The sequence below is a fragment of the Etheostoma spectabile genome, chromosome 5, assembly GCF_008692095.1.
Source record: "Etheostoma spectabile isolate EspeVRDwgs_2016 chromosome 5, UIUC_Espe_1.0, whole genome shotgun sequence".
NCBI lineage: Eukaryota > Metazoa > Chordata > Actinopteri > Perciformes > Percidae > Etheostoma > Etheostoma spectabile.
Window position 1 is genome coordinate 29,354,856 of NC_045737.1, and position 27,599 is coordinate 29,382,454.

Here is a 27,599-nt window from a genome sequence, read left to right on the forward strand (position 1 = left end):
GGGTGCACAGAGCGGCCTCACACTACCCAGTGTCACTGTCTCTCTCCCTTTGTCTCTCTCATTCAAATCAGATTTACTGGCATGGCAGCACAGGAACATGTGTGCCAAAAGAGTAAATTATATAATTGTGTCATATTACAGTGATTATCAGATGAGCAGCAATGATTAAACACGTGAAGACCACTGCCTGCTATCCTTGTTTTTTTTGGGGTCATGCTGATAGCCACCCTGTGCTGTATGTCTATGTGCCTGCACCAAAAAGTCTTACAGTTAGGCAGCATTAGCTAGCTACCAGGTCCTTACACACTATCAGTACTTGGAGGGAACTCAACCAACTTGATTATATGATATATGGTTGTGAGACGGTAAGTGTACGATTATAGTATGTTTAGTCTGGATCAACAGAAGTACATTTCCAGGATAACTGCCTGACATCCGGCACCTGATGTGTCTGTGTGTTGCCGTTCTCAAACTCTGTTAATATTCCAACTAATGTAGCTCAGTGGAAATTGTTTCAGAAAGACTTAACTCTTACTCACTTCTCTCTTCCTAAATCAATTCAGCTGTTGGAGGCGTTTACCTATCTGTAAACCAATCATAACCGGCCAAAATTTCCAAGGGCCAATCCCAGCGTCACAACCCTGCTTTAAATTTTCTCTCCCTGCTGCTGTCAGCTGTCACTTCAGGCAAAGCGTCCCCCCCACCCTTCCACCTCCAGTCACCGTCACCCAAAGGCACCCTGGGTCTTCCTCCTGCTATACGCTCCGTCGACTCCTTCGGTCTGGTCTTCAGGCTCCTTCGCCGCCACCAGTGTCTAGACTCCATCGGGGGGGATTGTCTTGGCTTCCTTGCCCATTTTATAAATTATTCTGCAAACAAGTCTCTCCTGATTGAATTCTAGCCGTATTGTTATATTTCCCTACTATAGTCATGTGTTGCTCTCATAAGTTGTAAGCATTTAGATCACTCCTCACTCCAAACTGAATGCCTTTAAAAAATCTTTTTTGAATTGTAAGTCACATATGTGGATACTGGTTCAAGCATTGTAGAAACACTCACGTTCAGCTACTTAAAGAAAATACATCTACACATTACACATGCAAACATGATACACACATTTGATAAACATTACTATTGGTATTCTTCTGTGTGACTCCATATTCTCACTATACTCCCTAAGGAAAGTAATTCTTGCATGTTTTTATTGACATGCATATTGATTTGGCTGTACACAGAGCATTGATGTGCTAAAGATGAGTGGATATGCCTACGGGTGAAATCATTAAGCAATGCACGGTCTCCAGAGGTTATCAATAAAGTCAATATTGACCTCAATAATAATTAGGTACAGAGAGTGTTGTTGAATAATATTCAAACTATCTAGGTTTGAGATCCTCATCTACACATGGATATGTCCAGGTTCACCAAGATGTAATTCTGGCGAAAACAAACAATGTACTTAGACAATGTTTTTTCACACCACACCGTGGTAAAAGGACACCAGAGGACAATTGTTTTTGGCGCTGTGCCCGGCTTTGAGGCTGAGGCCAGGGTCTGAGCGGTGTCAGGGAATATGCCTGGTGACAGATGCTCGGGACACAAGGGCCACGGCGGAGGTCCAGGGAGAGCAATTAGCACAAACCAAGCGGCTATGTCGTTAGCTGGTCTTTATTAGCCTCAGTGATCAGTTCAGAGGCCATTAGTCTCCTGTGATCAGAGACTTCCCTGGTTGGCTCGGCCCATTAATGGCCTCTGTTAATGCGTGCGTGCACTGTTTCAAGGTGGTGAGACCCATATATTGTTTCCGGTCAATGAGATTAGAAATCAGATAGTTACTGATGCTCATTTCAGGTATTATGGATGCAACGCAGTTTTGACGATTATATGTGAAAGAAACAACACAATACTGGGTGACACATTAAAAATAAAAAAAGATGATGTGTGTGTGTCTAAGAAAAAGGACTTTGCCGCAACAGGGTGCAATTCAGTGCTTTCTCATTGAATTATCAGCTGAGTTAACTGGCCTACTGTCAGGCTCTGGCCTGTAAGCATGTTTTTATAAAACAGATAGAAATATTCGAAATAGAGAAAATAGGCAATGTTGAGGTCAAAGTAGGGAGTCATAACGTGAATGACTACTAAAATAACCAGCAGCCAATGCCTTCTGTTCATCTGCTTGTGCTTTTTGGTATTTATTTCACAAGTATTTGAAGTACCTTGCATATTCAAACATGTCTAATGTGATGGGAATGCTAGTACAGAACGTCTTGCTTAATATCCTGTTTGATATCACCGGCTGGTGGGGGGCTCCGAGACATATTCTTGTACACCTCTCTTCTCTTGTCCTGTGTTGCATGCTAAGAAAGAGCCACCCTGCGTGTTGTTCCTCCCTTTGCTCGGGCCCTGGGAGACTTCCCTGCTAATGTTCCCCTCCTGTTTTACAGCAGTACTTCCTGGAACAGCCCCCTCTACTAGTCATCAGATGCTACATTAAGGGAGCACTCTGAAGTCTTCCTCCACCACTAAGGGCCCCTGATAAATAACTTATGGGGTAGAGGATTCAAAACATCTCTCCTATTACTAGCCTCAATTCATTTTTTACAGTCCCTGGAGCTCCCCATCTGTCCTGCACTTCAAACGCATCTGAATGCTCTGAGATACTTTGCTTATTCCATCCTATGGGATCCATGTGAAGGTAGAAAAGGAGGGGAGAAAGTGATGTGAGGGGGGTGGGTGAAAAGAAAAGGAATATGACAGAGCCAGGAGCTTTGAACAGCAGAATGTGCCGAAAGCATCTCTCCCATCACCTTCCTTTCTAAATATTCTCCACGGAGGGGAAGAAAGAAAGCAGTTGAAGGAAAGGGAGAGGAGGGAGGAGGGAGGGAAAGATTTGTGATTGAGGCGCCATTGTCCGGCTCAGAGCTGCCACTCTCTGTCAAATTATAACACATCCAACAACTCAGCTTTTTTTTCCATTCGCAATTACAAATTAGTCCATTAGGCTGTCGGCTGCCTGTCCCTCCTCTCTGTGCTGGAAGGGTGTGTGTGTGTGTGTGTGTGTGTTCGGACCCATAAGGGTGGGCAGATGGGAGGGGACCTGCCTTGGGTGGGAGATGGCAGTTTTAAGCTACATAACGAGACAAACAAGCAAACCAACAGTTGTAATTTGATGCAATGTTGACAGTGATTGTCTCTGAACGGGGCTGTGGCGGGTCGGCCTTGAAGTGGTAGTTATGGAATACAAAGTGGAGCTGCCCATTTTCTGAAGGTATGAAAAAATATCCGGGCGCCCATTTCTGCGAGGCCATCACGACAGCGTTTTAGTCAAGCCTATCAGCTTAAATGGATTTTAAATTAGCAGTGAGAGCATGGCTAACAACACATCTCAGCTGAGAGGAGCCCACTCTGCTGTGAGAAGAGCATACATCTGACATGTATGGATTTTGATGAAGTGAAGATGGCTTTAACTGATCCCTTTTATTGAGACCATTATTTTTTCCCCAGCTTTTAAATCAACTCTATTCACATTTCCAGCAAATTCAATTTGAGCTCAAGATCAAAGATGTTCATGAGACTAATTTATATAATGCGTTTGTCCCTAATATATCATGAGTTCTGTCCAACGTGTGCATTTCTAAAGACTCAAGGTGGCCCCTCTGTAAGGGAATTCATTACTGAACAAACCCTTGTCTCTTCACTTCCCTTGTGGGCCTAAAAGGACCTCTCTTACATTAGTATATTCTGATGCAGATCACTATTCCTGTGATTTGGCCTTCAACTTGGTATTACAATTCCCACAACTGTTTCTCCCTTCTGGCTACTATTGTAGCCAGTTACTAAAGGACAATGCCCAGATGACTATTTCTGCCTTCAACAGCACCCTGCGGATCGAGGAGGAAAACACAACCACGGTGTCTTGAATTAATAAGGTTGGTCTCATTGTTTCACTAGGAGAGTAAAGCTATGAAATCATGCAGGAATTAAGTTGTTGAAGAACTAAACTCTGGTTCATGGCGGACAATAATGAGCATGCAATGAGGGAACCCCATCTCCCCCCCCACTACTAAGATCGATTTCATCCAGCCTAAAAAAATAATTAAAAAAAGGACACAAGCAAGTCTTTCAAAGTACAAATACAGAGCGGGGGGGTTTTGGAGGAGCAAGGCTGAACTTAACAAGCAGGGATCTTACAGATTTAAAGGTACTGCTAAAATTTTATGGAGGCATGTTTGGACGGGGGCCATGGTGAACAGCTTGGCCAGCTGAGCAACATCACAGCGGGACGCCTAATAAGCTCTGCGCAATTTTTCACCCCATATTTTATCAATAAAAAAGCAGTTTAAACAGCCTCCCCCCCGAACCGCAGCCGCTGCACTGCCTGCCATCTGGAGCCCTCTTTCATTTTATAATCCAACTGTCATTAAAATGCTTCTTGGCAGTTTACAGCTCGTTCCCCCTGTGCAGATGTGGAAGCGATCTTCAGACGGGGCCCTCTGATCAAAGTGTTCGCTGCTGTCAGACAGAACACTTACCACCCTCAGGCTACCTTCCAGTCCTATTCGGACTTAATGCCCCCCATTATTTATTTATTTCCACACTTCTCTATTTATCAGGTGCACCACACCCTGCAGAGCTTGGGTCAGCTCCAGAAGCTGGCAGCGGGCGCCTCCAGGTTCCAGAAGCATGGGACTGGGAGGTTGCAGTTTAGAAATGTTGTTAAAGGTGGCTGTTAGGCAAAGCATGTAACCTCGATAAATTAACTGGTTCACATTAGCTGAAAGTAGATAAAAAGAAAGAATAACAAGAAAGCCGAGCCACTCAATTCGATCCTCCTACACTGTAGTGGGGTTATTTTTGCAACTGGGCTGAGTTTTAAGATCCAGAAAAAAATAACGCAGATTAATATAAACCTTCAACTCAAAAGCAGTCATTTATTATTTATTTTCAATACCAGGTCCATTAGCTTTATATAAAAATACATTTTACTCTTGAATCATACAAAGAAGTCACCTACAAAGTCTGATGAAATGGCACAACTTCCCATTCAGAATGAGAGTATTTTGTCAACAAATATGCTTAAACTGAAATTATGTCAACACAATGCAGGATGTCAGTCCTGCCTGTGATCTTGACGTGGGTCTGGCTTGCCACCCTACCGGTGCAGCCCAAAAACAAGCATGGAATAATAAGTAATGACATCAAATGTTCCTTACTTAAAAACTGCTGACAGATATCATTGCTATAAGTCACTTACAAGAGATACATGTGAGTTTTGTAACGTGATAACATGAGTGTTTCTGGCAGCGGACACAAAGGTGATGGCGGTAGGTCACCCCGTTGGCAGTGTCTCTGTATCATATCAAGCTGCCCCATTCATTGTGTGCACACGCATGACTTGCGGGCAGCCCAGCGACCCGCAGCTCCCTGACTGATGTGGCGCGGCGCGCACGGCGTTAATGCTCCGACCGGGTGTTGATTGAGCTCCCCTAAAGCCAGTGACGCATGTTGCCTTTGTTTGGCAGCCGTCCCGGTGTAAGAACTGGGGCCATATTCCGCCTGTCAGTGCCATGTGTTCGCTCTCCTCAGAGCACAGCGGCTGGTGCCACTCAACCACCACCCCCCTACCTCCCACCCCCTGGCATCTCTGTGGGCACCCCAGGCCTAGCAGGTCCTCACTAATGAAGTCAAATTAATTTAATGGCTGCCCATGCCGCCTGCGTCTGTGGTTCTTGGCAGTGGGACAGTTTTAATGCTGGTCTCTGTCTCTGGCTCCAAACCTCATACATATCCAAGAGCTGCTGTACGTCCTCGGCGTGTCAAGTCGAAACTGACAAGCATATCAGCTTCGGTCGGGCCAATGTGAACCGCTTGACTCAGAACTGATCTTCTCTGGCCATAAAAAAACAAAAGTGGCAGGGAGAGTTCTGCAGTTAACTTCGGAGAGAGACCAGGTGTGTCCACTAATTAAAGCCCACAGAAAAGGCGAAGGGAAAATAAGTGCTAAATGAACATGAGTGACAGCCATCGTTAATACCTGCTTCCCGCTGCCCCCAGAGCCTAAAAGTCCCCCTGTTAACTTTTATGGAGCTCCCTTTGATACAATAATTATTTTTTTTCCCTGTAATCTTTCAAGCCCTGTACCTATTCCCCTGTCTGGCGCAGATCAAAGCAGGCTGGTGTTGTGCATAAGGAACGGCAGAGGCTGGGGTTTCTGGCTTAATTGAAAGCAGCTGGCCCGTGTGTGTGTGTGTGTGTGTGTGTGTGTGTGTTTGGGCCTGATCTCGGCGTGCTCTCTGGGGTTCTCGGCTTTCCACATCACATACACATTCGCCCACGGAAAGTTCTCTCCAGAGCCCAAGTGACGTGAGGGCCTACAGGGCTTGAGGTCTGGCAGTCGCCAGCCCATCCACAGGCATCTGTGTTTAGATTGACTTGGAGATGCTCAAGTGGTTAGCAAGAGAAAGATGGAATATGTTTCTCTCAGTGGGTGGGACAGACTCAGGGCTCACTTCCTTTACTGTCCATCACCACCGTTATGAGGGCTGCAGATGATCCTTCCCATAAAGGCTGTGAACGTTGGCTTCAGTAGGAAATATATGGTAAATGGAGACAGAATACAGAGCCTCAAGAAATAACAATGACCAGTGACATCATGATAAATGTGTGTTGATTTTCCTGATAAAGGTTCGACAAAAAATATGTCTAGCGTCCTACTACGCTGACTGGCCTCTTTGTCTGAGAAGGGAATTGGGGCTCTCTAAACATTCTTTTCGCAGCCACAGTGGAGCTGAGCTCCATTTACTGATGTATTCCTGGACTGAGGGGAAGCAACGCTTCTTTAGGGAAACATTATCCCCAATGGCACTGATTCCTAATAACAACAGGGAATTCTATATTTATCCCTGATTGCATATGCCATTTGTTGTGGAGGAAAAGCAAGTCCTCTTGCATTAGGAAGTCTTGTGCAGACAAGCCAAGGCTGGGACAGACACGAGTCTTGGTGCGCCAGCTCGAAGCGCACACAAAGTCTGGCTTGCATTTCCAGCCAGAAGAAATGTGTAAGTAATTACAGCCCAACCATGTTTATTGAATAAAAACCCACTTAGACATTATGTTTATGCACGATCAGAAACACTCAAATCTTACATCCACGTACACAAAAACATTTGTGTCTTTTTTTCTCTTTCCACAGAACATCTGCACCCAATATGGACTCAATTTTACTTTTATTACTCATGTGGAAAAATGTATATAGTGCTTGGGTTGTTATTCAAACACCGGCCACTTGAAAAACACTGAATGCTTTGCCAGAGCACAGTGGACACATACTGACTGCAGTCAGTTTAGCTGCCTGTTTAACGGCATTCAGATTATTCCTCCCACGGCTATGGGTTGAGCTTTACTTGCTGTAAGAGTGCATCATTCAAAACATATTACGCCTAAAGTGACTTCAGGTTAATTAGGTTGAGCAGGTTTTATGTTTGATGTTATGTTTTTCCAATCTAATTATTATAAAAGGCAGATGACGTTATGCAGACAATAAAAGCTGCGGCCCTCTTAACATTACAGAGTAATCTTATTTCACATTCATGTTGGAATTATTGATACATGCTGTTTTAAACAAAGCAAATGTGAATGTGATGTGTTAGCCAAATATACTTGTGCAATTGGTTTCCGCTGTACTAACAATGATCTACAGATACGTGGAGTATGAGTCAGCCGGAATGTGGCTCCACAGCGAGTGTAATACTTGTCTTCTTTGATATGGCATGTCACGCTTTTGCCATCACCGTGTCATTGAACTGACGAGATCTCTAGCAGAAAATTGTGCAATCGAGCATTTGCCCTGCCGTCCTATTAGAGAACCGGGGCTCTCAGGTGGGAAAAAGAGTTTTTCTTTTTCAGCGAAACCACCACTAAAAAGGGATCTGGTTGAGGTGGAGGGGAAAAACACATACCTACACATGGTGTTCATCGAGGCAATGAAAAAGTCCCTCAATAACAATGATCACAAGCTGTTGAACGTGGCTGAGTGGTGAAACAGAGCGCTGGTCTTTTCAAAGACAGAGGACAGTGTGCGTGTTATGATTTCAACTGAACAAAAGGACGGCTATTTGTTCTATTAACGCTCTCTGCCAACACAAACAGCTTTCCTGAGAGCAGGCAGCAAGGGAAAGAAGATTACAGTCTTGAAGCCATGTTAGCTTTTCACACCTCCCCTGCTCCGAGTGGTTGGCGTGGTTGTTTCTTGCCACAACCTTTCTATTTTCATCTGCAGTGCCAACATCAGTGCTAACCTTTAAGAAAGAATGTGGACCAGCCAGGCTATTGGGTGCCACATCAATGACGCCGCGGCCATGTTGACTGTCCCCGTGTTGCAGCATGACACGCATTGCTAGTGACAAGCGGTCTTTGCTGATGTCAGTTGGCTGTGTCTGCTGGCTGGCCCTGCAGAAGCTTTTTTTTTTTCTGTCATCACGCCTTTTCCTCCCAACATGCACTGGGGCTTTGGGTTTCACTGCTGAGCGTGCCCTTACACTCACTTCCCTTCAAGCTTGTACACAAACACACATCACATCCTGCTAAGACCAAAGGCGTCCTCCTTCACTTCAGAGACAAATCCAAATGTGCTCCCTGATCACCGCATACGTGTGCACTAAATGCAGAACAGATGTATCTCTAGACAGCCACGAAAAGAAAAGAAAAGAAAAAAACAGCCTGCAGAGCGCACATGATTCAGAGCTGACCAGATATGAGAGCATGTTGCAAACCGCTCAATATAAATTAAAGTGAGAAATGTTTCCAGTTTCATTGTAATAGCTTGATGTGATGCATCATGAAATGTCTTTTATTTCTGGCCAATCTAAAAAGCTAGAAGTCATCAACTAAATGGTTTATGACATAACTCTAATATGAACCTTACATTTACCGGAGGCATTACTGAAATTAGGGGTGGGGGGTGGAGGAGAAGAGATGCTTGATCTTAAAAGTTTTCTGTATTGTTTCTCTTTCAGGCTTAGTCACAAAGTTAAAACCGTAGTGAATAGAGGAAGGAACTGAGTAAGAGAAAAAGGAAGGAGAGTAAGGGAGGGAGGGAGAGAGAAAGACAAAAGCAAGACGAGAAAAATGACATCTCCATATTAAGGCCTGTGTTGCCGGTGTCAGTTCTAATTTCACAGTGCCTGTGGGGAGCTGAATGCAACCAGTCAGCTCTGGTCTCATCTCGTTCCTCCTCCATTTTGAATCAGGGCCGGCGAATCCCAAGCTGGGGGGGAAGGAATATTACTGGCAAATTGCTTTTAGATTAAAGGAGGTGGCGAGGCATTCTGCTTTCTCAGCTCTTTCCCAGGTGCACTTAATCTAATTTCATTAAAGAGATGAGGACGGATGATCACTTGTGTCGAAACATTAAGCCGGTCCATTTTCCCCCGTTCGTAAAAAAACGTTAAGGTTGTCAGCGGCCTGGTGGGTGGCCTGTTTGTTATTGAATATGATGACTCTCGTAGACCAATGGGGATCTTGCAAAGCAGCGGGGGTTGGGGAGGGGTATGTAGGAGGTTGTAACATACCTACATGAATATATATTACTATTGCTTTTCCAAGATGGCGACAGAGGGGAAGAGGAAAATAACTGACAACACAGTTAATGACAGATAGAGAGCAGGCAGTAAATACAAGAGAGATAAATACAAGAGGGGCGGGGGTCTAAGAAAAAATGAAGAGGTGAGGGTAGTGGTGGAGTTAACGGATATGTTTGAAATGCCTTCCGCTGCGGGTGCACTGCCAACTTCGTAGCCCCCCCCACCAATATATCAGCTGGGAGGATACCACTAGCTGACGAGCCATTACTGATAAGCCAGTAGAGACGCTCTGACGCAGTGATATGGCATTCATTCTGCACACAGCAGGAAGATAAGGGGGTGGAGAAGGAATTAATGTGTCAATCAGAGCCTGTGTGCTGCCCGGGCAGATGAGTACAACGGAGCCATGAAAGAGCTCATAGACAGGATGTGGTAATGGTCCTTGGAGACTCCCCCGGAGACAGATACACTTTCTGCTGAGTGACTGCTCGGCAAATAGGACCAAATAGAATTAGCCGACCTGGGTGTCCTCCGCTGTGGCTATGGTGATGAGGCGTTGGCGGTGGTAACGCAACTGACACGAGGCCGCCGTGTTAAGGGCTGCCGAGAATACGAGCTAACGTTTCGCACACAGACGGACAGCCGCTGCATTATTTGCACAGGAGAAGGAATACAGAGGAAATTGGAGGAGCCAAGGAGGATGGAAAAGTGGAGCCTAATGGAGATAGGATGACACTTCAGGAGAGTGCATGAACTAACGGGGAAGGGATAAATCCGCTCTATTTCATTCTCTGCCTCTCCAACGAAAGAAAATGACCGTCTTGACTTGGAGTAGCTCAGACATGTCAGAGGGTGACAGGATTGGCTGGCTGATAGATTTCAGGTGAAGCAGGGAGGGGTGGGAACAGGTTTTCAACAGACGTGGTGTTAGGACATTGACTGAGATATGTGTTGAAATGTGGGCAAAGTCCTAACAAGTTCTTGTGAAACAAAACGAAGCATGTTAAAACCAACTGATGTAGCCATGGTACCAGACTGTAAGTATGTCACCGCAATAAAATAGTAATAAACCAAAAAGAAGAAACTATTGAAACTTTTCCTCACAAAGTTGAATTATTAAGCAAACCCTAATGAGGATGCAGGCTGAATAACACATCTCATTCAAATTGTTACCAAACATTGTCCTCGTGACGTCTTGTCATCACAGATGTCACCGCTACACAAACACAACCATTCATTCAACCCATTTTTTTTTGTGAAGCACTCAACAGCTAACACATGCTCCGGGGCATGTAAGTGCATTTTAATCAGTCACACAGGAGACATTAAGTGGCTCAAAGTATTTGGATCAAGAATAAAGAAAGAATGACGTTCCCAGTTCCATAGCGAGGCCTCAAACAGACTTGAATCCACTTTAGTCCCTGCATCGCCAAGCGATTTACCCAACATGTGGTTAGCTCCTTTATGAGCATCTGATTAAGCATGGCTATGCCCAATAACAGTAAGGACTGTTAATTCTCCATGAGGAAACCTTAATTATGTGGGTTTTCCCCCCAGGGTGCAGACATAAGGGAGGCAATTCAAGGTCAGGGCTGTTTAAAAACGTACGCTGACTACTTCTGATTGTCAAACATCATGTAATCTTGGCCATCAGATGACGGGCCTTCCGAGAAGAAATGCCGGTGATGAGAAAACATCAACCAGATTGTGATTGCTTGTTTCTTCGAGGCTGGGCCAACCTACATAAAGACCCCCCCCCCCTCACAGCAGCCTCATGCTGAACTGGGGGTGACCTGACAATCTCAGAAGAATTCAAGTCTGACACGTTCTAGGAAACACATCGCTGCTTGCACTCTCGAGTATTGCTTTGATAAAAGTGAGCTTCACAAGGTGCGGCAATCTAAACTGACTCGTCAGTTTTATTCAAATACAGTGTAACTGATTGCGCCCCGGGGGCACACCTGGAAGCAATATTCTAATTAAGTTAATCTGTAAAATCCTGACAATGTGGGTGTTCAGGTGGCTGGTAATCTGATGTGAAAGGAGTCTTTGTTTTCATTGGAAAGATACGGGAGGAGCTGGCACCTGTTTCAGCAAAACGTTGCAGAAAATTATCGCTGTCGAGTTATCCTGAGTGCAGGCAATTACAAATGACAGTGTTTGTCTTTCTCCTCATGGAACCCAATTTTTACACCATCACATTTTTTTATAGCTGCTTTTTGTGATGGCCTGTCAAAGTATCCCCCACCCCCCTCCCCCCCGCCCAGTCTTCTTCTTTCCTCAGCAATTTGCTACGGATGATTCGCAACTCTCATCAACTTGATTATGATAATATGCGTTTCTGAGAAATGAAAAGGTCACCACGGCTGGAGCCTTAATCCAGATGTTCTTTTCTTCTTGCACTCTTGGCAAATATAACATAACATATACGCACAGTACATCAACGGTGTATTTTCAAAGATTCCATAACAGTGAAACCTGTTTTATGCTGAATTATGCTCTCATTCATTTCCTGTTGGCCACAAACGAAAGCTTTTCTTTGTCCAATACCTCTGCTCCACAGAATGGAACACTGCCATCGTCACAACACTATACAATATCTTAAAGATATTAAGCTTTCAAATAGGGCGTGCGACTATGTTGATGGGTTACTATGTTGGGAGTGACACATGTTCCTATTACTCCTTGTAATGAAAGGTTTGGTCTTACTTAACATAACGCAATGTAGTTTAAAAGGAGTTAGAAGGTATGAAATTCTGCTCAAATGTTACACTCACTGTCCATGTACTGTGTGTGTAAACAGTTGTTGAGTTCCAAGGTCGCTGTTCCATCCCATGTTAGCTGCAAGCAATTTGGGGGAATATTTAGGTATAAATTCCTTTTCTATGTTAGTAATGTTACACATGTCACAAAAACAAGTTTGAGATCTGTTACAGACATGTCTTGTTAATCCTTAAGTTGCCTTCAAAGGATAGGTTCACGTTTGTTTTATTTAAAAACAATAGTTTGATAGAGTTTGTTGGTTCTGGTAATGGTTTAATGTACATATGGGCATGTCAGTAGTGTTTTAAGATGAGATAAGAAACATGTGTACCTCTCATTTAAAGGTGCCCTGCCACACAAAACCGTTTTCACTTGCGTTGTTTAAAATATTTTGGGTCCATGTGTGTGTGTGTGTGTTATGCTGCCTGAGCTCATTACAATTCATGAGCTGGGTAAATGGTGCTGATAGCCAGGCTCTCATTGGCTAGCCGTTAGCCAATCAGAGTCAAACAGCTTAGCTGGTTGAATATTAATGAGAACTGGCCCAAGTCTTCCTGCAGGCTTTCTATACCACGCTAGAATGGCTTGAAACAAGGTAACCACGGTAACCAAGTTACAGAGTCCATGGTAGAACTTCAGACATTACCACCAAGTCGTGAAATACGTGTGACAGGGCCCCTTAAAGCAACAAGTCAACCCTCCCCGTCAAAAAATGATTTGACACCAAAAGTTAGAACTTTAGAAGTGAGAATGAAAACTAAGAAGTGAGACGAAGGCATGAAGAGACACGAAAAAGCAAGAAAAGGATCTAGGAGTGAGAATCAAGAGTTTCACACATTAAAGCCAGGATCACTGAACAACTTTCTTGCCAACGATTCTAAGTTTACATTTGCAGTATTGCTTTCCTGCCCATTGGATTCACATTAATGGTTTGAGTATCGTGTTTGTTGCTTTCACATACAGTCCATAGAGTACGTTTCTTAAAGTGTAGTAACTTGTACACGTGACAGAAGTAAAACGACATTGATTGCATTCAGCGATCGATTTTTTGTGAACCAGTAATGGTCGGCGGGCTGAAATACCACTTCATGCCATACCGATGACAGGTAACGGCGGAACAGGCGAAGCTGCAGTCTGGCTCCTGACAGTGGACTGTGTAGTAACTGGAATAAAATTCAACAATCAGAATGCTGAAAGCTTGGCAGCACTGTCTAATAGTCCACTATGTCTTGAACTGTCTCCAAGTCCACATACACGGGCTCACTTCGCTGGTGCCAAACGCCAAATATGGAGCCTTTTTCTAAACAGACAGCGGCTGACACCTAACCAGCAGCATAGCAACACTGAGTTCCTATAAAAGCGCCTCAGCAAGGCTTGTTTTCTTTCTCTTCTCTTTCTGATACGAGTGTTGTTTTGCACCGTAGTATCAAACTTTTATATATTAAACGTCAAAACGTGTGACACCACATAGAACGGTTACAAGTCTCGAGTAACTGGTAGAGCAGGAAGGAAAACAAAACCCTGAAAAGGAAACACTCAGAGCTTCCCTCCTATTTTACTTCCCTCTCTGCCCCCCCACAGTGATTCTAGGGAGCCGTATGGAGACTGACAGGTCTGCTACGTCTCTCTGTCGTGTCAACTAGCTAGCGCCCTCGGTTCCTTCTTGCTTCAATGAAGAGATAAAAGCCTATTGACTTGCCAGGCTACAGTTAATGCAAATTGGGCCTACTATCAATGTATTATTTATAGGGAGAGCAGCAGACATTTCCACAGAACTGGGAGCTAAGCTTACAGGAGATTAGGCATGCTATCTCATTCATTTACCAGGGAGTAATTGCTAAACTGTGGAGGAATTAGAATGCGTGAGGTTCCCCAAAGGCGTTTCATCTTGTAACCAGGTGGCTGCCATCAGACAACCCCCTCCCAGGCTGGATAAACAAAATACACAGAAGTGAAACTGATAGACTACATCTGTCAAATTGTCAAATGGTTAAAACTTGATGACATCGCCGCCAAAATAATATGCAATTATTTTCAGGCACACCGAGTTGCTGATAATGTGAGCCCCGATCTTGGCTCTCCATGATTACATTTGAGACTTTTAAAAGGAAAATGAAGATTAAATTCACATTTAACCACTCTAAGTACAACTAACTGTTAAAGAAATGGTAACCTCACTGTCTCATAAGAGGATTCACAATTACTCCACACAAGCAAAAATGTGCAAGCGAGCAGAATCATTTATGGATGTCCTCTTTGATTATCTTAAGGAACAGAGACACCTTTGTTTACCTCTTAACAATCCTTACTGTTTCCTAAATTTTACCAACATTTGTGTGAAAAAAACGGTTATGCATTTCTGTGCCTGGCACGTAAGTCGTTGCTGTCAAATATTAAAGTAAAACTGATTATGTACACAGCACAAAGTGGAGCTATGACATTACTATCTAGTATATTAAAGAATACCAAAGCGTACTGTACAGTAGGTAGCATAACCTATGATCTAGGCTAAAAGGCATATTTAGGATATTTATAACAGGAAACTAACATGAAAAAAACAGCTTCTTCCTATTCTGCATCTCCATTCGTCTCTTTCTTGCTCTGCAAGATGCAAATGATCAACAGTGTTGGGACTGGCAGAGTGTCTTTTACCCCTCATCTTCTCCTGCCAACAACACACTTTGACTGGCTCCCTTCTTTAGCTGAGAGCTCAAATTTGTTATTCACAACTCTAAGCCACTTCATGTGGCGGGTGAATAAACAGGAAAAAGCAGTCTTACCTTGTCGTCAATGTCACTCTCGCTGTCACACTGTAACAGAAAGGAGACAAGACACAGGAAATATAAGGAATTATTCATTTGGCTCCCCCCCAGTAGCCCATAATCAGTGCAGATGTTATTTTTGTGTGCAACCTCTCATTCACTGACAGCTTTCAGTGCAAAACGGCAGAGGATGAAGAGGGAAAGGAGAGTGCGGTAGTCTCAGAGAGTTTTTCATGTTTCAACAGCGGCACAGCTTCACAGAAAGCCATTCTGGTGTTTTTGTTGCAAATTCAATGCTGTAAATTTACAAAAGATGAAAAGCGAATAATACTATACACTGGGTTCTATTATGAAGGGCCCTGTTCAATGACTTTGCATTCAGCTGCATCTAGTTTCTAGTCATCTAGTTAGCCCTAATTTAGCCTTTTAAGAGTGCTTTAATATATAGTAGATAGCATCTCAAGGACACAGAGAGCTTAGGATCCCTGGATATTCAAATATATTGCCTATTAAGTGTGGTATTTCAAACCTGCTTAGTGTCACAGCAGTCTTTAATTGTTATGTCAGACTTCCACAGGGATAAAGGAACTAAATAACAAGAGAGGTTGTACTCTGAAATATGCCTGTTCTAGTACGGCCAAAGGCCAAATCACCTTCTATTCAGCCAAAGAGTGAAAACGCTCCATTCAAATTCAAAGTGATCAGACTCAAATATCTTGAGAGGAGGTGCAGCCTTCAAAACAACAAGAACAAGGGAAAAAAGGTCCTTGTTACTGATAACAGATGAGGAGAAGGCTGCAGATACCAAGTGCCACAGCCTTTCATTCGGGATATGTTCCCAGGCAGAGACATCTTTTGAGCAAAACATTATTAAATTCTAATATTGAAAATTGTAAGCAAGAAGAATTTATAAGAAAATAATCATGTCTGCTTGATGTTTTGTTCCTTTATATATATTTATATATATTTATATATATTTATACATATACACACACACACACACACACACACACACACACCCACCAACACCAACACATACACACACACCCACAGACCAACACCAACACATACACACACAAATGGCCCCCTGTCTGTAATACTGTAACATGGTCCTTGCTTCCGTTTCTCACATTTATTTGTTGCTAACTGCTCTTGGCCGGTAACTCTCTCCCCCAAGACAGTAGACCGTGAAGTTGTGGAAACACGAGTGGTCGCGCTGCAGGCCAGTCCCACTGGACCTCACAGCAGGATGCATGAGGAGCAGAGCCGCATAGAGAGGGAGAGGGCCCCCACTGAAAAAAACGCCTTCAATCTGTCAATTAAGTCCCTGTGGCAACATATTTAAGTGGAGCCTCTTTATTTTGTTTGACTCCCTTTCAGAGCCGGGCACAATGAGGAGGGAGCTGGGTCAATGGAAGCACAGCGGCCCTTTTTAAGCGCGGGGTTCCAAATGTTAAAAATTAAGTAACGGAGAAATCGGGCAAGGCTCAGGGGGCCCAAGATCCTCGGGAAAAGGAAAGGGTTGGAAAAGGGGGGGGGGGTTCTCCCATGCCCCGTGATTCATCTCTGCAAAGACAAAGGACACAGCAGGAGTCCTTGCTGGCAGAAAGCTTTAAGTGAAAAACACTGTGGCTCAACCCCTTGGGAGGGTTTATTGTTGTGTTCGCATCTCTGTCTGCAGAGTAACAACGTCAAGAAATGCCCGAGCCCCCCTTTTGGGGCACCCCTGAAGAAATTCCTACACAACTTTTTTAAAAAAAGGGCAAAAAAACCATGAAACCTTTTGGAGGATAATCAGTAAAATTTTTTGTAAAACCCAAGAAACGGTGCCTCCCCAAAAAACCCAAAAAATGCCCCTTAAAAAATACAAGATGGGCCTAAAATTGTTTTGTGCTTGTGCCATATGGTTAAAATTTGGGTTTATAAAATCAAGAAAATAAAAAAAAATTTCAATAAAAAATTTATGATCATGTGTTTCTTTGTTACATATTGATGAAATTATATTGATAACCTGCTCTAAAAAATGGTTTAAATTACCATTTTTAAATTTAAAAGGGAAAAATTTCCCCACACGAAATGGGTTTTTGGAAAATTTAATAGGGGGGCCACATTTCCAGGCCTTTTTTCCTTGGGGAATTTTTGAAAAACCCTAATTTCTGGGCTTCTGCTTGTCTAAAGACCTTCATTATTACAGAGTGCAGGGCAGTACGAGGAGAAAGTGGCTTAGGCGTCTTGTCAATCAATTCACCATTCAGACTCCGGCTTCTGGACAGATTAATTGTCAGCCATTTCTATACTGCTTGTTAGGGGCACAACACAACCTATAATAACCGCCCATTTGCTCACAGGAATCGCATTCTAAACAATGTTTCTCTCCATCTTGCTCCATCTACGAATTACAATAAAAAGGAAAATTGATTCCAATCTCCGACTTGGCCCTACCCCCAGGAAACCGGTGTATTCTTCGCATGCAGCGGAAAAGAAAACTTCCCCTCACAGCGGGTGTTTCCTAAAAACTTGGGGGGGAGTTTTAAACCCTATTTATGGGAGATAAAAACTGGGGTGGGGCATTCGCTGGTCATGCCCCGGGCCCCTTTTTTTTTGCCCCGTACCCCTTGGGCACAGAGATGAGGCCTCAAAAAGGGTGGGCTGGGGGAGGAGGAAAAATAATATCAAAAGGAGCAAAAGCAAAGGTGCTTTTTCCTTTTCGAGCTGCGGGTTCGCGAGCGGAAGAGGCCCATACTAGCTAGGGCCCCCAGACCGGAGAGAAAACCAAAAAAAAAAAAAAAAAAAAAAAACAAAAAGCAGGGAAAAAGAACAGGGGGAAAGGGGGGGGCAAACAACTTTGAACCCGGGAGGGGGTATGCAAGGATGAGGGGGTGGCAAATGGAGGTTTAAAAAAAAAAAAAAAAAAATTTTGGGGCATTTTTTTTCTATTTTTTTAATTTCCCGGGTTTGGGGTATTACCCGGTTTCCCAGTCAAAAAAACCAAACAATAACCTATGAAAGTAAAATTGTTTCTGGTTTTTTGGTGCGTGGGTCCCGAGAAGGACCCGTCATTAACACACTATGCTATTTTTTTAAAACCCACACGCGTACAACTTTTTAGAAAACCTTACAAAAAACCAAAGGGGGAAAATAAAAAACCCAACCCCCAACTGAAAAAAATCCCGTAACCGCACCTTTTGGGGGTTTTAGAGGGGAAAATTTTTAAAAAAGGGAGATATGCGCTCACTTTAAGCTCCTGACAGGGGCCCCAAACCCCGGGGGTTTGTTTTCTTTTTATAATGTTCCAAAAACCAAAAAAAACCAAAAAAAAAAAAAAATTAAAAAAAAACCCAAATGGCTTGCTCTTCAAGCACGGCCCCAACAGCAACATCTGCACCCGGGAAACCGCCTGCTCGAAGGGGTAACCCGGGGACTTCAGCTTCACGGCCCTGCTCTCCACAGCCCTCCCCCCCCAGCCTCCCACCTTCTCCCCCCAAGCCCCCCTCCCCCCACCGCACACACACGGGTGCGTTTTTTTACATTTACACACTTTCAACCTTTAGAGCAGGGGATTTTTTTTTCCGCCCGCACCCTAATGGAGCCAGGCCTCGGGCCTTGGGGGTGGCCCCCCAAACAAACCCGGGGAGCTGGCCCTAAAATGAGGCCGGGCGGGGGAAAAGGAGCAAGTGGGGAAAAAAAACAGAGAGGGAGGAAGGGGGAATTGGTTCCCCGTTTTCCCGGGGCATTTTCTCTGGCAGATTCCGATAGACGTGCAGGGGGAAGACAATAAGCGTTGTGCATCCCGGAGCACATTAAATCGACTGGCCAAATTAATCACACAGTTCTACTTGTCACACTCGGAGGACAGTCTGCCATGATTTCTGCCTCGGAGATAGAGAGAGGAACAGAGGAGGAAGTTGCCCGGCGAAGCAAATGTTGGCATGGCGTCAAAGACTGTCTGCCTGAATACTGATCGCAACCCTGTACTTGCTGCAAGAAATCCAGAAAAACAATAGGCAAAACAAGTTGACTGAGCTGCTGGCATTTAACTGTCACTGTCGGTTCCTACTCAAAAAGAGTAAAGTAGTAAATATAATGCATGAAAGCAAAAGAAGAGAGCATATGCAAGTGTCTGTGCTTGGATATTATAATTTTAAATCTTGCATAGCGGTAGTCATTTTAAGACATGTCGCCACCGGCCTATGTTGTGAGTATGTTAGATAACATACAAACAACTGCCTTCAACACGTTTCAAAGTGTTCTCCAAAACAATGATGCAATGACTTTAACGCTGAATTGATCAGGTCGGGATGTGGCTACATCTAGATTCCTAAACATGTTTACATTGCTTTGTACCAGTGAATGGCCTAAATTAAAATCTTGATAAGTGAGAAGAAGAAATTAATTATGCTGCTGATAAGGCAAGACAAATTGATGCAGCATTTAAAAATGAAAGAAGGGCCACACAGACGGTGATTGAACAGTGAGACAGCAGCAGCTGTTAAACGCTTGTTGGTGACAATGCAAATGTAGACATCTTGATGCTGACAAGAGAAGGGCTTCAATTTAGAAGACATCTCTCTAGGGACTTTTACTGAGATAGTCCTGATTGTATGGGAGAATGTACTGACAAACCCAGCTCTCCTAGAGTGAGAGCACACAGAGGGGGTAATGGTCCATTTAGATAGTCGAGGACCAAAGCAGTGTCGGATACTGGTGGAACAACACCAATTTCCTCCCGCAATTTCCCTCCTGCGGATGCTGGGATGAGGTGTGGGGATGTAGGCGCCGTGGCCCCTCTGATGGGGCGTGAAAACAGAGCCTCGGGTCCGCTGGGGGACCTCCTGCCAGGCCTAAAGCATCAGCGGGATATCTGAAGGTCTCTTTGGCCTCATGGCCAAGGATGAAGCCTTACTTGAACTCAGCTTTCATATTATTTTAATAGGACGTTTTGGTGCATGCTCTTCTGTTGTGCGTGTTTGTGTGTATAATGACATCAGAATAGTCATAAAAGAAAGAACTATGATTCAGATAAGGTTGAAGTTTCATGGCTACAGTGCATCTTATTTGAAAAAAATGCTTGTGGATCCTGAGCAGTGTATTGATATTAGGCTTTAAAAGGCCTACTAGCACCACTGCATTTAACTCTCAACCATACATAAAAAAAATCTAGTGATTGCTCTTGACCCGACAAGCTGTATCTGAAAGCACCACCTAGCAAAGTGATTTGATCACAGGATCAAATCTATACAGCCATTTGACCCTTAACCCCCCAGCAGGCAGCATGGGAAGTCAGCTGATTACCCTGGGTCAGCCTAGGAGCTCTGGATTAGGAAAGTATTGATCCTAGTGAAGATGTAGGCTCCAGAGGGAATGAGATTGAGAGAAAAAGCACTGCCGGGTAGAAATAATATCGACCAGCAGAAGAGGCCAAGACAGGCTCTCACGTAAAACCATATTTGAGCTCGGGACCTTGGAGTTGGCTGCGCAAACAGAGAGACGGCTCCAGCAAAAGCTCCTTTCACTGAGGCCCATTGAAAGAGGACAGAGGGAGAATGAGAGTGGAAGGGGATTGAAGAAGACAAGCTCAGAGAAATGCTCTTTGCATTAGCCAGACACACAGAGGCCTCTGGTTCAGAGCTGACACACTTAAGGGAAGAATCAGCGGGGGCCATGTAAATCAAGCCGGGGTGAGGAAAGATATGGTCCTGACCGGGGCCAAACTAAGCAGACTTTAACATTACCCAGAGTCCATGTAAACAGCACGGAGACCTGGAAGCTCTCTGTTTCACTTCCATGCAAAGGACGTGGTGAGGCCGGGGAGGAGGACGGGGAGGGGTGCACGGACAGATTGATGGTGATAGAGGTGGCGGTAAACTTGAAGAGCTGTCCCCTTTCTTGACTACATTAAAAGACGGCCTTGTCCTTTCCAACAAGAAATCCCTCAACCTTTGCTTTCAGCGCTCGCTGGGGGAGCGACGGGGCCGACTGGGCTGCAGGAGTGATCCTTGGAGTAGTTTGGAGAGGGGGAAACAGACAGTAATGGCAGATGTATGAGGGTACAGGGAGCATTTCTTCAGCTCAGACAGAGAGAAGAAAACTTCCAGAAACCTGAAGGGACGGGGAGTACACAACTGTGTTACGAATATAGTCGTGGCAGAAAAATGGGGACGTGGGTACGAGAGAATGAGAAAAAAAACAACCACACTGATTTATGTTTTTTCTTCTCACCTCGTCTTTCATAAGGTTTCCTTCGGCTCCTTCCTGTCTCTGCTGACCGTGTGGCTGTAACTAGCTCGCTATCTTGCTTTCAGAGGTGAACCCACACATAAAACCCCTCAGCACCTCCCAGTGTTTTGACGCGGCCCCGGGCCCGGTGCTGCTGAGCTGCAGCAGCAGACACAGGGCATTGGAAATTTAAGTCGGGGCGTAGGAGAAATTAGGCGGGGAGGCAAGGAAATGGGATGTTGACTTGAACTGGCCCCGGGGGCAGCTGAGAGTCTCCCTGTGCAGCTCCGCTGGCTGCCTGACAGTTTGATGGAGCGAGTGGAGGCTTCCCCGCGGCCCGAGCTGCCGTCTCTAACACTGATGTAGCTCAGTGAGGAACAGATTGAGCCTCCAGGCATCGCTCTGTAATGCTATTCCCCCCCTCTCTCGCACTTTCTCACTCTCTGTACTGCTACTACTCTCTCTCTCTCTCCCTCACTAATCCTGTCAAGCTAACACACAAAAACACGTACACACACATGCATGCATATACTATCGCACAAAAATCACTTACTGTATGCACACACAAAGACACTTAGATACACAGAAATAAGAGCAACACCCACAGAGAGCTTGGCTCCCTCCTTCCTTCTCCTCCCTATGACAGTAATGTGATGAGCACTACAGATGCTGTTTACTGAGCTCTGGCCGGCGCACAGGGGGAAGGGGGGGGGAGGAGGGTGGGATGGAGGAAGAGGCAGAAGGAGGTAGAGTTAGGGGGCTGGCTGGCCACCATAATGAAAAGAATCTGGCGGCAGCCTACTGTGTGCTGGTCATGAGAAGCATGTGCCGCCGGGGGGCTCTACTGCTAATTTCAGGGGCAGCCAAGCGTTTCACGCTAGACTTGTCATCGGGCCAGAGGGGGCATTCATACTGGGTGACAGCAATTGCGAAAGGGCGGGCAGGGGGTATGGGGAGGGGGAGCGAAGAGAGAGAGGGAGAAAGCTTCAGCTCCCTTCCCCCGCCTTGTACCTCCTGTCCCCCCTCTGCAATGATCAAACGTTATTGTAGGCAGGGTGCAGAATTACAAATGAGCGTCCTGTGGCAACGGCTGCAACTGGATGAAACCGCTCCCCCCGCTTTGCTCTCCAGTCAGGTGGCCACGAGGTGCACACCTCATCCTCCAGCCCCTGCTGCCCAAACAGGATTCCATACTTGCATCTTCCTAGTTAACATGACAATAATTATCTGTTTATAAGCCCACACACTCAGAAACAGAGGTACTGCATGGGCGTCTGGCTGCGCCCCAAGCTTAGGGTGGGCGATATGGATACAATCTTAATCTCTATCTATCTCTGTAATTTCCATTTTATATTACAATATATATGTATTATATTATGTTAAGATATACTATATATACTTAGATCTATTTATGGATAAAACAACCAGGCGAGAGGATCCATTAAATTAAATCCAGGACAAATTATGATACATCCTCTGCCTGCTTGCTGATTTGCAACATTGCCCCCAAAAGTCTTATTCACCCACAAACAAAGGGATGGATAGCTCAGTAAAAACAGAATGACAATCTCTGATCGTCTTATGGTGCATATCATCATACCGCCTAGCCCTCGCCCCGCCGTGTCCTTGGTTTCTAGCAGCTCCCTCCATCTTCAAAGGACAGGCAGTCTGTTAAAGGTGAAGTGACTGACGGGCACATCTTTAATCAGCGCCATCGACAGGCCCGAGGATTTGGTGCGCACTTGGGCTTTATCTCTCAACGCGGCTAGATAAAATGAGCAGGGAGTCATTAAAAGAGTTGGAAGAGACAAGAGAATAAACCGAAACAGAGCGAAAAGACACCCTGTCAGCCCGGCCCCTACATCATGAGAGAGAGTGAGGGAGGTGGAAAGATGCAGGAGCTACCAATCAGTTGATGCTAACAGCTGGCAGCCTCCCCCTTAAAGAAAGAAGCGGCTGGCTCTAGTCTGGCAGCCAGGAGAGGCAAGCAGGGGACAAGCAGGGATGAAAGGAGCGTGAGAGATGGAGTCAGTGATGAAAGGTGGGTGGTTGATGGTAGATGAGTGGCTGTGGGATGGGATGGGGGGATTTACCAGCTTGCGAAGGAGAAACTTCTGTTCATTGCCTCCGACTCTAGCAGTCACATGAGAGACATAGGAAGGGATGGGAAACAGAGAAGGAGAGAGACAGAGAGCAATGTAGAGGAGAGAGAGAAGGAGAGAGTAAGGGAAGAGGCAGCCACAGTGCACATCTTCAGGCTGTGAATAATTTAGAGGAGCACTGGGGAGACGAGACGAAGATGAACAAAAAACACTGGCAGCGTTTGACCTAGAGCTGCCGCTACATCAGCGCACATCACAGAGCGGAGAGCTCTCTCTCGCTCCTGCTCTCACTCTTCCTCCTTCTCTCTTTTGCTCTTCATCTGCCTCCCTCTGTGTCAGGGAGGAAACAGCTGTACGCTCTTCTTGTTTCACCTCACATTCTATAAAACTCAACAGAATGGCTGACAACTTGGTTTCGTAAGGATCTCTGTTTCTCCCTCCCTGCGCTGGGCACGTCAGAAGAGTCGGAAGAGCAGCGCGCAAAACGGAGGCGTCTCCATGCAGACTACGAGTGGCCGCGAGGGCCCGTGCATGTGCATGACACACACCTGAGGCTAATGGTGCCATCAAATCATGTGAGATCAAAGCATCGACTTCAGAGAGTTCAAACTTGATTCTCGCCACCTCGCGCCATGACTTCTGTAATTATTATTGTCAGCTCTAACACTCCGCTAGTGTTGAAACAATTAGTTTTAATTATTGATGAATATTTATCAAGCACACTGTCTTCTATTTCCTTCTACTTTGCAAGGATGTGCTGCTTTTCTTTACGTTATATTCAATTCAATTCCATGTTAATTGTAGTATAAGTTCATAACAAGAGTTATCCCAAGACACTTTACAGATAGAGTAGGTCTAGACCACACGCTATAATTTACAAGGACCCAACAGTTCTAGTAATTCCTTTGTATACTGTATCTTAGTTAATTGAACATGTTTTAAGTTTTGGGCGGTTGGTTGGCCAAAAAACTGCAATTCAAAGACGGGGTGGACATTTGTTTCCAACAATTTAAAGACAATCAACAGATTATTTGGTGATGAAAATAACCATTAGCTGCATGTAGTTGGTAACTAAGTTATTTTTGAAGAATTGTTAGTCAAATATAAAACCTAATATATAGTAATACATGTTATTTTAATTTATCAACTCAAGTGACATTTTTTGGTGAAAAAATGTCTTGCACAGTGCCCACATAGACACGGTCTGTGTAAAAAACATGATGGCGTGTGAGAGAGGGAACGGTACTGTGAGCAACCAAGCAGTAGAAACTGTGGACAGCAGCAGTAAATAACAGCTGCCCTGTGATTTAGGCACACATGGGGTTAAACAGAGCTCGTTCAGGTACCATGAATCACCTCACCTGCTGAAGTGAGTGTGTGTGTGTGTGTGTGTGTGTGTGTATGTATGTGTGTGTTTGTGTATGTGTGTGTGCGATGAAAGGACCACTGGGCATCTGTGGTGGGAGTGACAGTTGGGCGGACAGAGGGCGGTCTGATCAACCGAGAAGGGAGGGGCCATTTATTACTGTAATTAAGGAACCGTGGGAGTAGAGGAGCAGAGATTTTGAATGCACACTGATATGCACATGGAATTGTCTCTTAATTTGGTAGGAATGATTGTGTGAGGCGAGCGGGTAAATAGTAAAAACACGAGGACTAAAGACGGCAAACATGAGGTAACTCGGTTCCCTCTCTTTATTTTCTCTCCCCCTCCCCCGCCGCCCCTCCCTCCCTCCCACCGTCTCCTGCTCGGTCGGCGTGGCTGATATTAATGGGACGTCCCTTGTTTGTAAATGTGCCAAGTTGTGTGCACCGCTGCAGGCTGTCTATTATAGCAGGCCTCTGGGGCAGCATTTCCATATGGCGTCACATATGGCACTCAGCAGCATCAATTAATGTTGTTATAATACTGATTTTTATGAGCTAGGGTTTTACTCCTTTCCTTTCCTCTCTTCTCTACCCCTCCACCCCTTTCCCTTTTTTTTCCCTTCCACCCACTGTCGTTGAGCCTTCGATTCCTCAAACCTTTGACAGCCTGGCTTCGGAACATTAGAGGATCCGTGAGGTTTTCAGGGACAAATTCCGAAAGCTCCTACCAGCTCTGCTGAACGCCGCTCAAAGACCTTAAACATTACTTTGTTCCCGCTATACAGCAGAAGAGACGTAACACCACTGCCAATGTGAGACTTCGATCAATGAAATATGAAAGAACATGAAAGAAGTAAAGGCAGCAATTACACAGACTGAAAACCACGTTAGATAATATTACATATGTGCAACCAAACAACACATTTTACAGCGCTTATTAGTAGTAGTTTTGGTGACATTAGACCAGCAACAGGGCATATTAGTGTGTTAAATTAGGCCTGTGTTTATGCACAAAGCAATAGGCAGATGGATGTAAGAACAGAATCTGACGGGTCTTTTTGTTCCCTTGTGCCTTTGGTGGTGGATCTGACAGGAAGGGAACAAGAGCGTAGCAAAAAGCCCCGCTTAAAAAGCTCCCAGCCACACCAGCCTTGTCAGCGACGCCACAATTAGAGACTAGATCACTGGCGCTTCCCAGCGAGAAACATCTCACCACCACTCCTCAATGGAACTCTCTCGTTTGAGGAACACACTCAAAGCTGGGTTTTAAAACGTTTCGGATGGCTAATCACTCTCAGGATGAAAGGTCCTGGCGTGCTCGTTTGTCTCAGCGAGGGGGAGCTTCCCTTGCCGTTTCTCTGTCTCTGATTCTGATTGTTTTTGTTCGCTCCTTTTTCAGCAGGCAGGCGAGGCAGGCGAGCTGGCAGGCAGCGCTGTTTGAAGGTGCAGTCAGACCCGAGTGCAGGCCTGATGCTTTGTAGTGATATTTCCAGCAGCACAATCTCATTACTTTTTGACGTGGGGGATGCGTGCAGGGGCGGATTGTCATTTCACGCTGTCAAAAGTTCCGTGAGGGAACGAAGACGGGAATGGAACTTCAATGACCTGCATGCCTCTGGCTCATCAAGACTGAATATATTAAACAAGACAAAAAACACAGATGAAATCCAATGAACCAGAGCCTTGAAGATGCTGGTTAGTTAAGATACTTAATGTCCAGTCCCCAGGCGTGCTGAAGGAATCATTCCTTATCTGGAAGCCTCCTGTACCTGTCACTATACATGCCCTGAACCTAATTAACCAATAGTGCATTAAAGGCACATGTGCATATGTAGCCAAGACAAACAGGTCTTTGTGTCTTAAAAGGAAAAGTCCTGAGGGAAGCATCTCACACCTCTCAAAGATGGTGAGAGCTTCTGGACATTTTCACATGGGACAATCATTGGCAGCTCCCCCCTTAAAAACAAACTGTGTGTGTGTGTTGTGTGTGGAGGGGGGTCCTTCGAAGTTGATTTCACACAGAGTTCTTTCAATGCAGAGAAAAACGTTGCTCTGTTTAAGAAGCTGCCAGGCACTGATTGAAGCGCCTGGTTACTATGTGAACCCCAGCCTGTTGCTGGGGTGACTGTCCCAAAGTGCTTCCTGGGTAATTTTCGAGGTCACTGGTTTATGCACGCCTATGTGGTGCAGATGGGCCCACCCTCATTCAAGGCCCAGCAGGAACTCTTTCATTAGCCCCAGTGAATAGCCTCATTCATCCCCTTCACCTCAATTGGTCACGCTGCGTCTCCGCAGAGGGCCCGGCACAAAGTTTTCTCTCTTTCCACTCCATGATCTTCCACGCACCACCCACCTTAGTCACGCTTCACTTCAGGAGCATGTGGTGGCTGAAGCTTCAGGCCTCATCTTTGGCCACAAACTACCTTGGACCGCCTAATGGATGGAACGGAACTGACATTGCCTTCTCTGTTTATTTTGAAGAATGTTAAATAAAAACACTGTGTGACACATTATTGAGCAGTAGAAGATGAATATAGCCCTTACTTATTACTATAGAAATTTTGCAACATTAACATATGTGCATTGAAATAAGTATTTTGTAAGGCTCTCTATCACTTCCAGACTCCTATTTCTATCTTAGTGTTGCAAAAAAAACAACCCTAAGGAGCCATTTCAGCAGAACTCAGAGCTATTTCATCCCTAAGTTGCCTCTCTCCTCCACTGAGTCGCTCCTGGAACTGCAGTGCTTCGCCATGCTAGTGGGCCCTCTACTCCCTGCCTCTTTTTGGCCCTCAAGTGAGCCTCAG

The 27,599-nt window shown here is 45.0% G+C and overlaps 1 protein-coding gene across 13 annotated transcripts in view; it reads right to left on the reverse strand.

Annotated features, from left to right (window-relative positions):
* Positions 1-27,599, reverse strand: part of fbrsl1 (fibrosin-like 1) — a 307,681-nt gene that overhangs the window by 78,480 nt on the left and 201,602 nt on the right. For 10 of the 13 annotated variants that reach the window (XM_032516007.1, XM_032516014.1, XM_032516008.1 and 7 more), the window contains one exon: positions 15,125-15,154. The exons of the other annotated variants lie outside the window; for them this stretch is intronic. In XM_032516007.1, the coding sequence (XP_032371898.1) occupies positions 15,125-15,154 (30 nt within the window). The remainder of the gene's footprint in view (positions 1-15,124; positions 15,155-27,599) is intronic. 13 annotated transcript variants of the gene reach the window in all.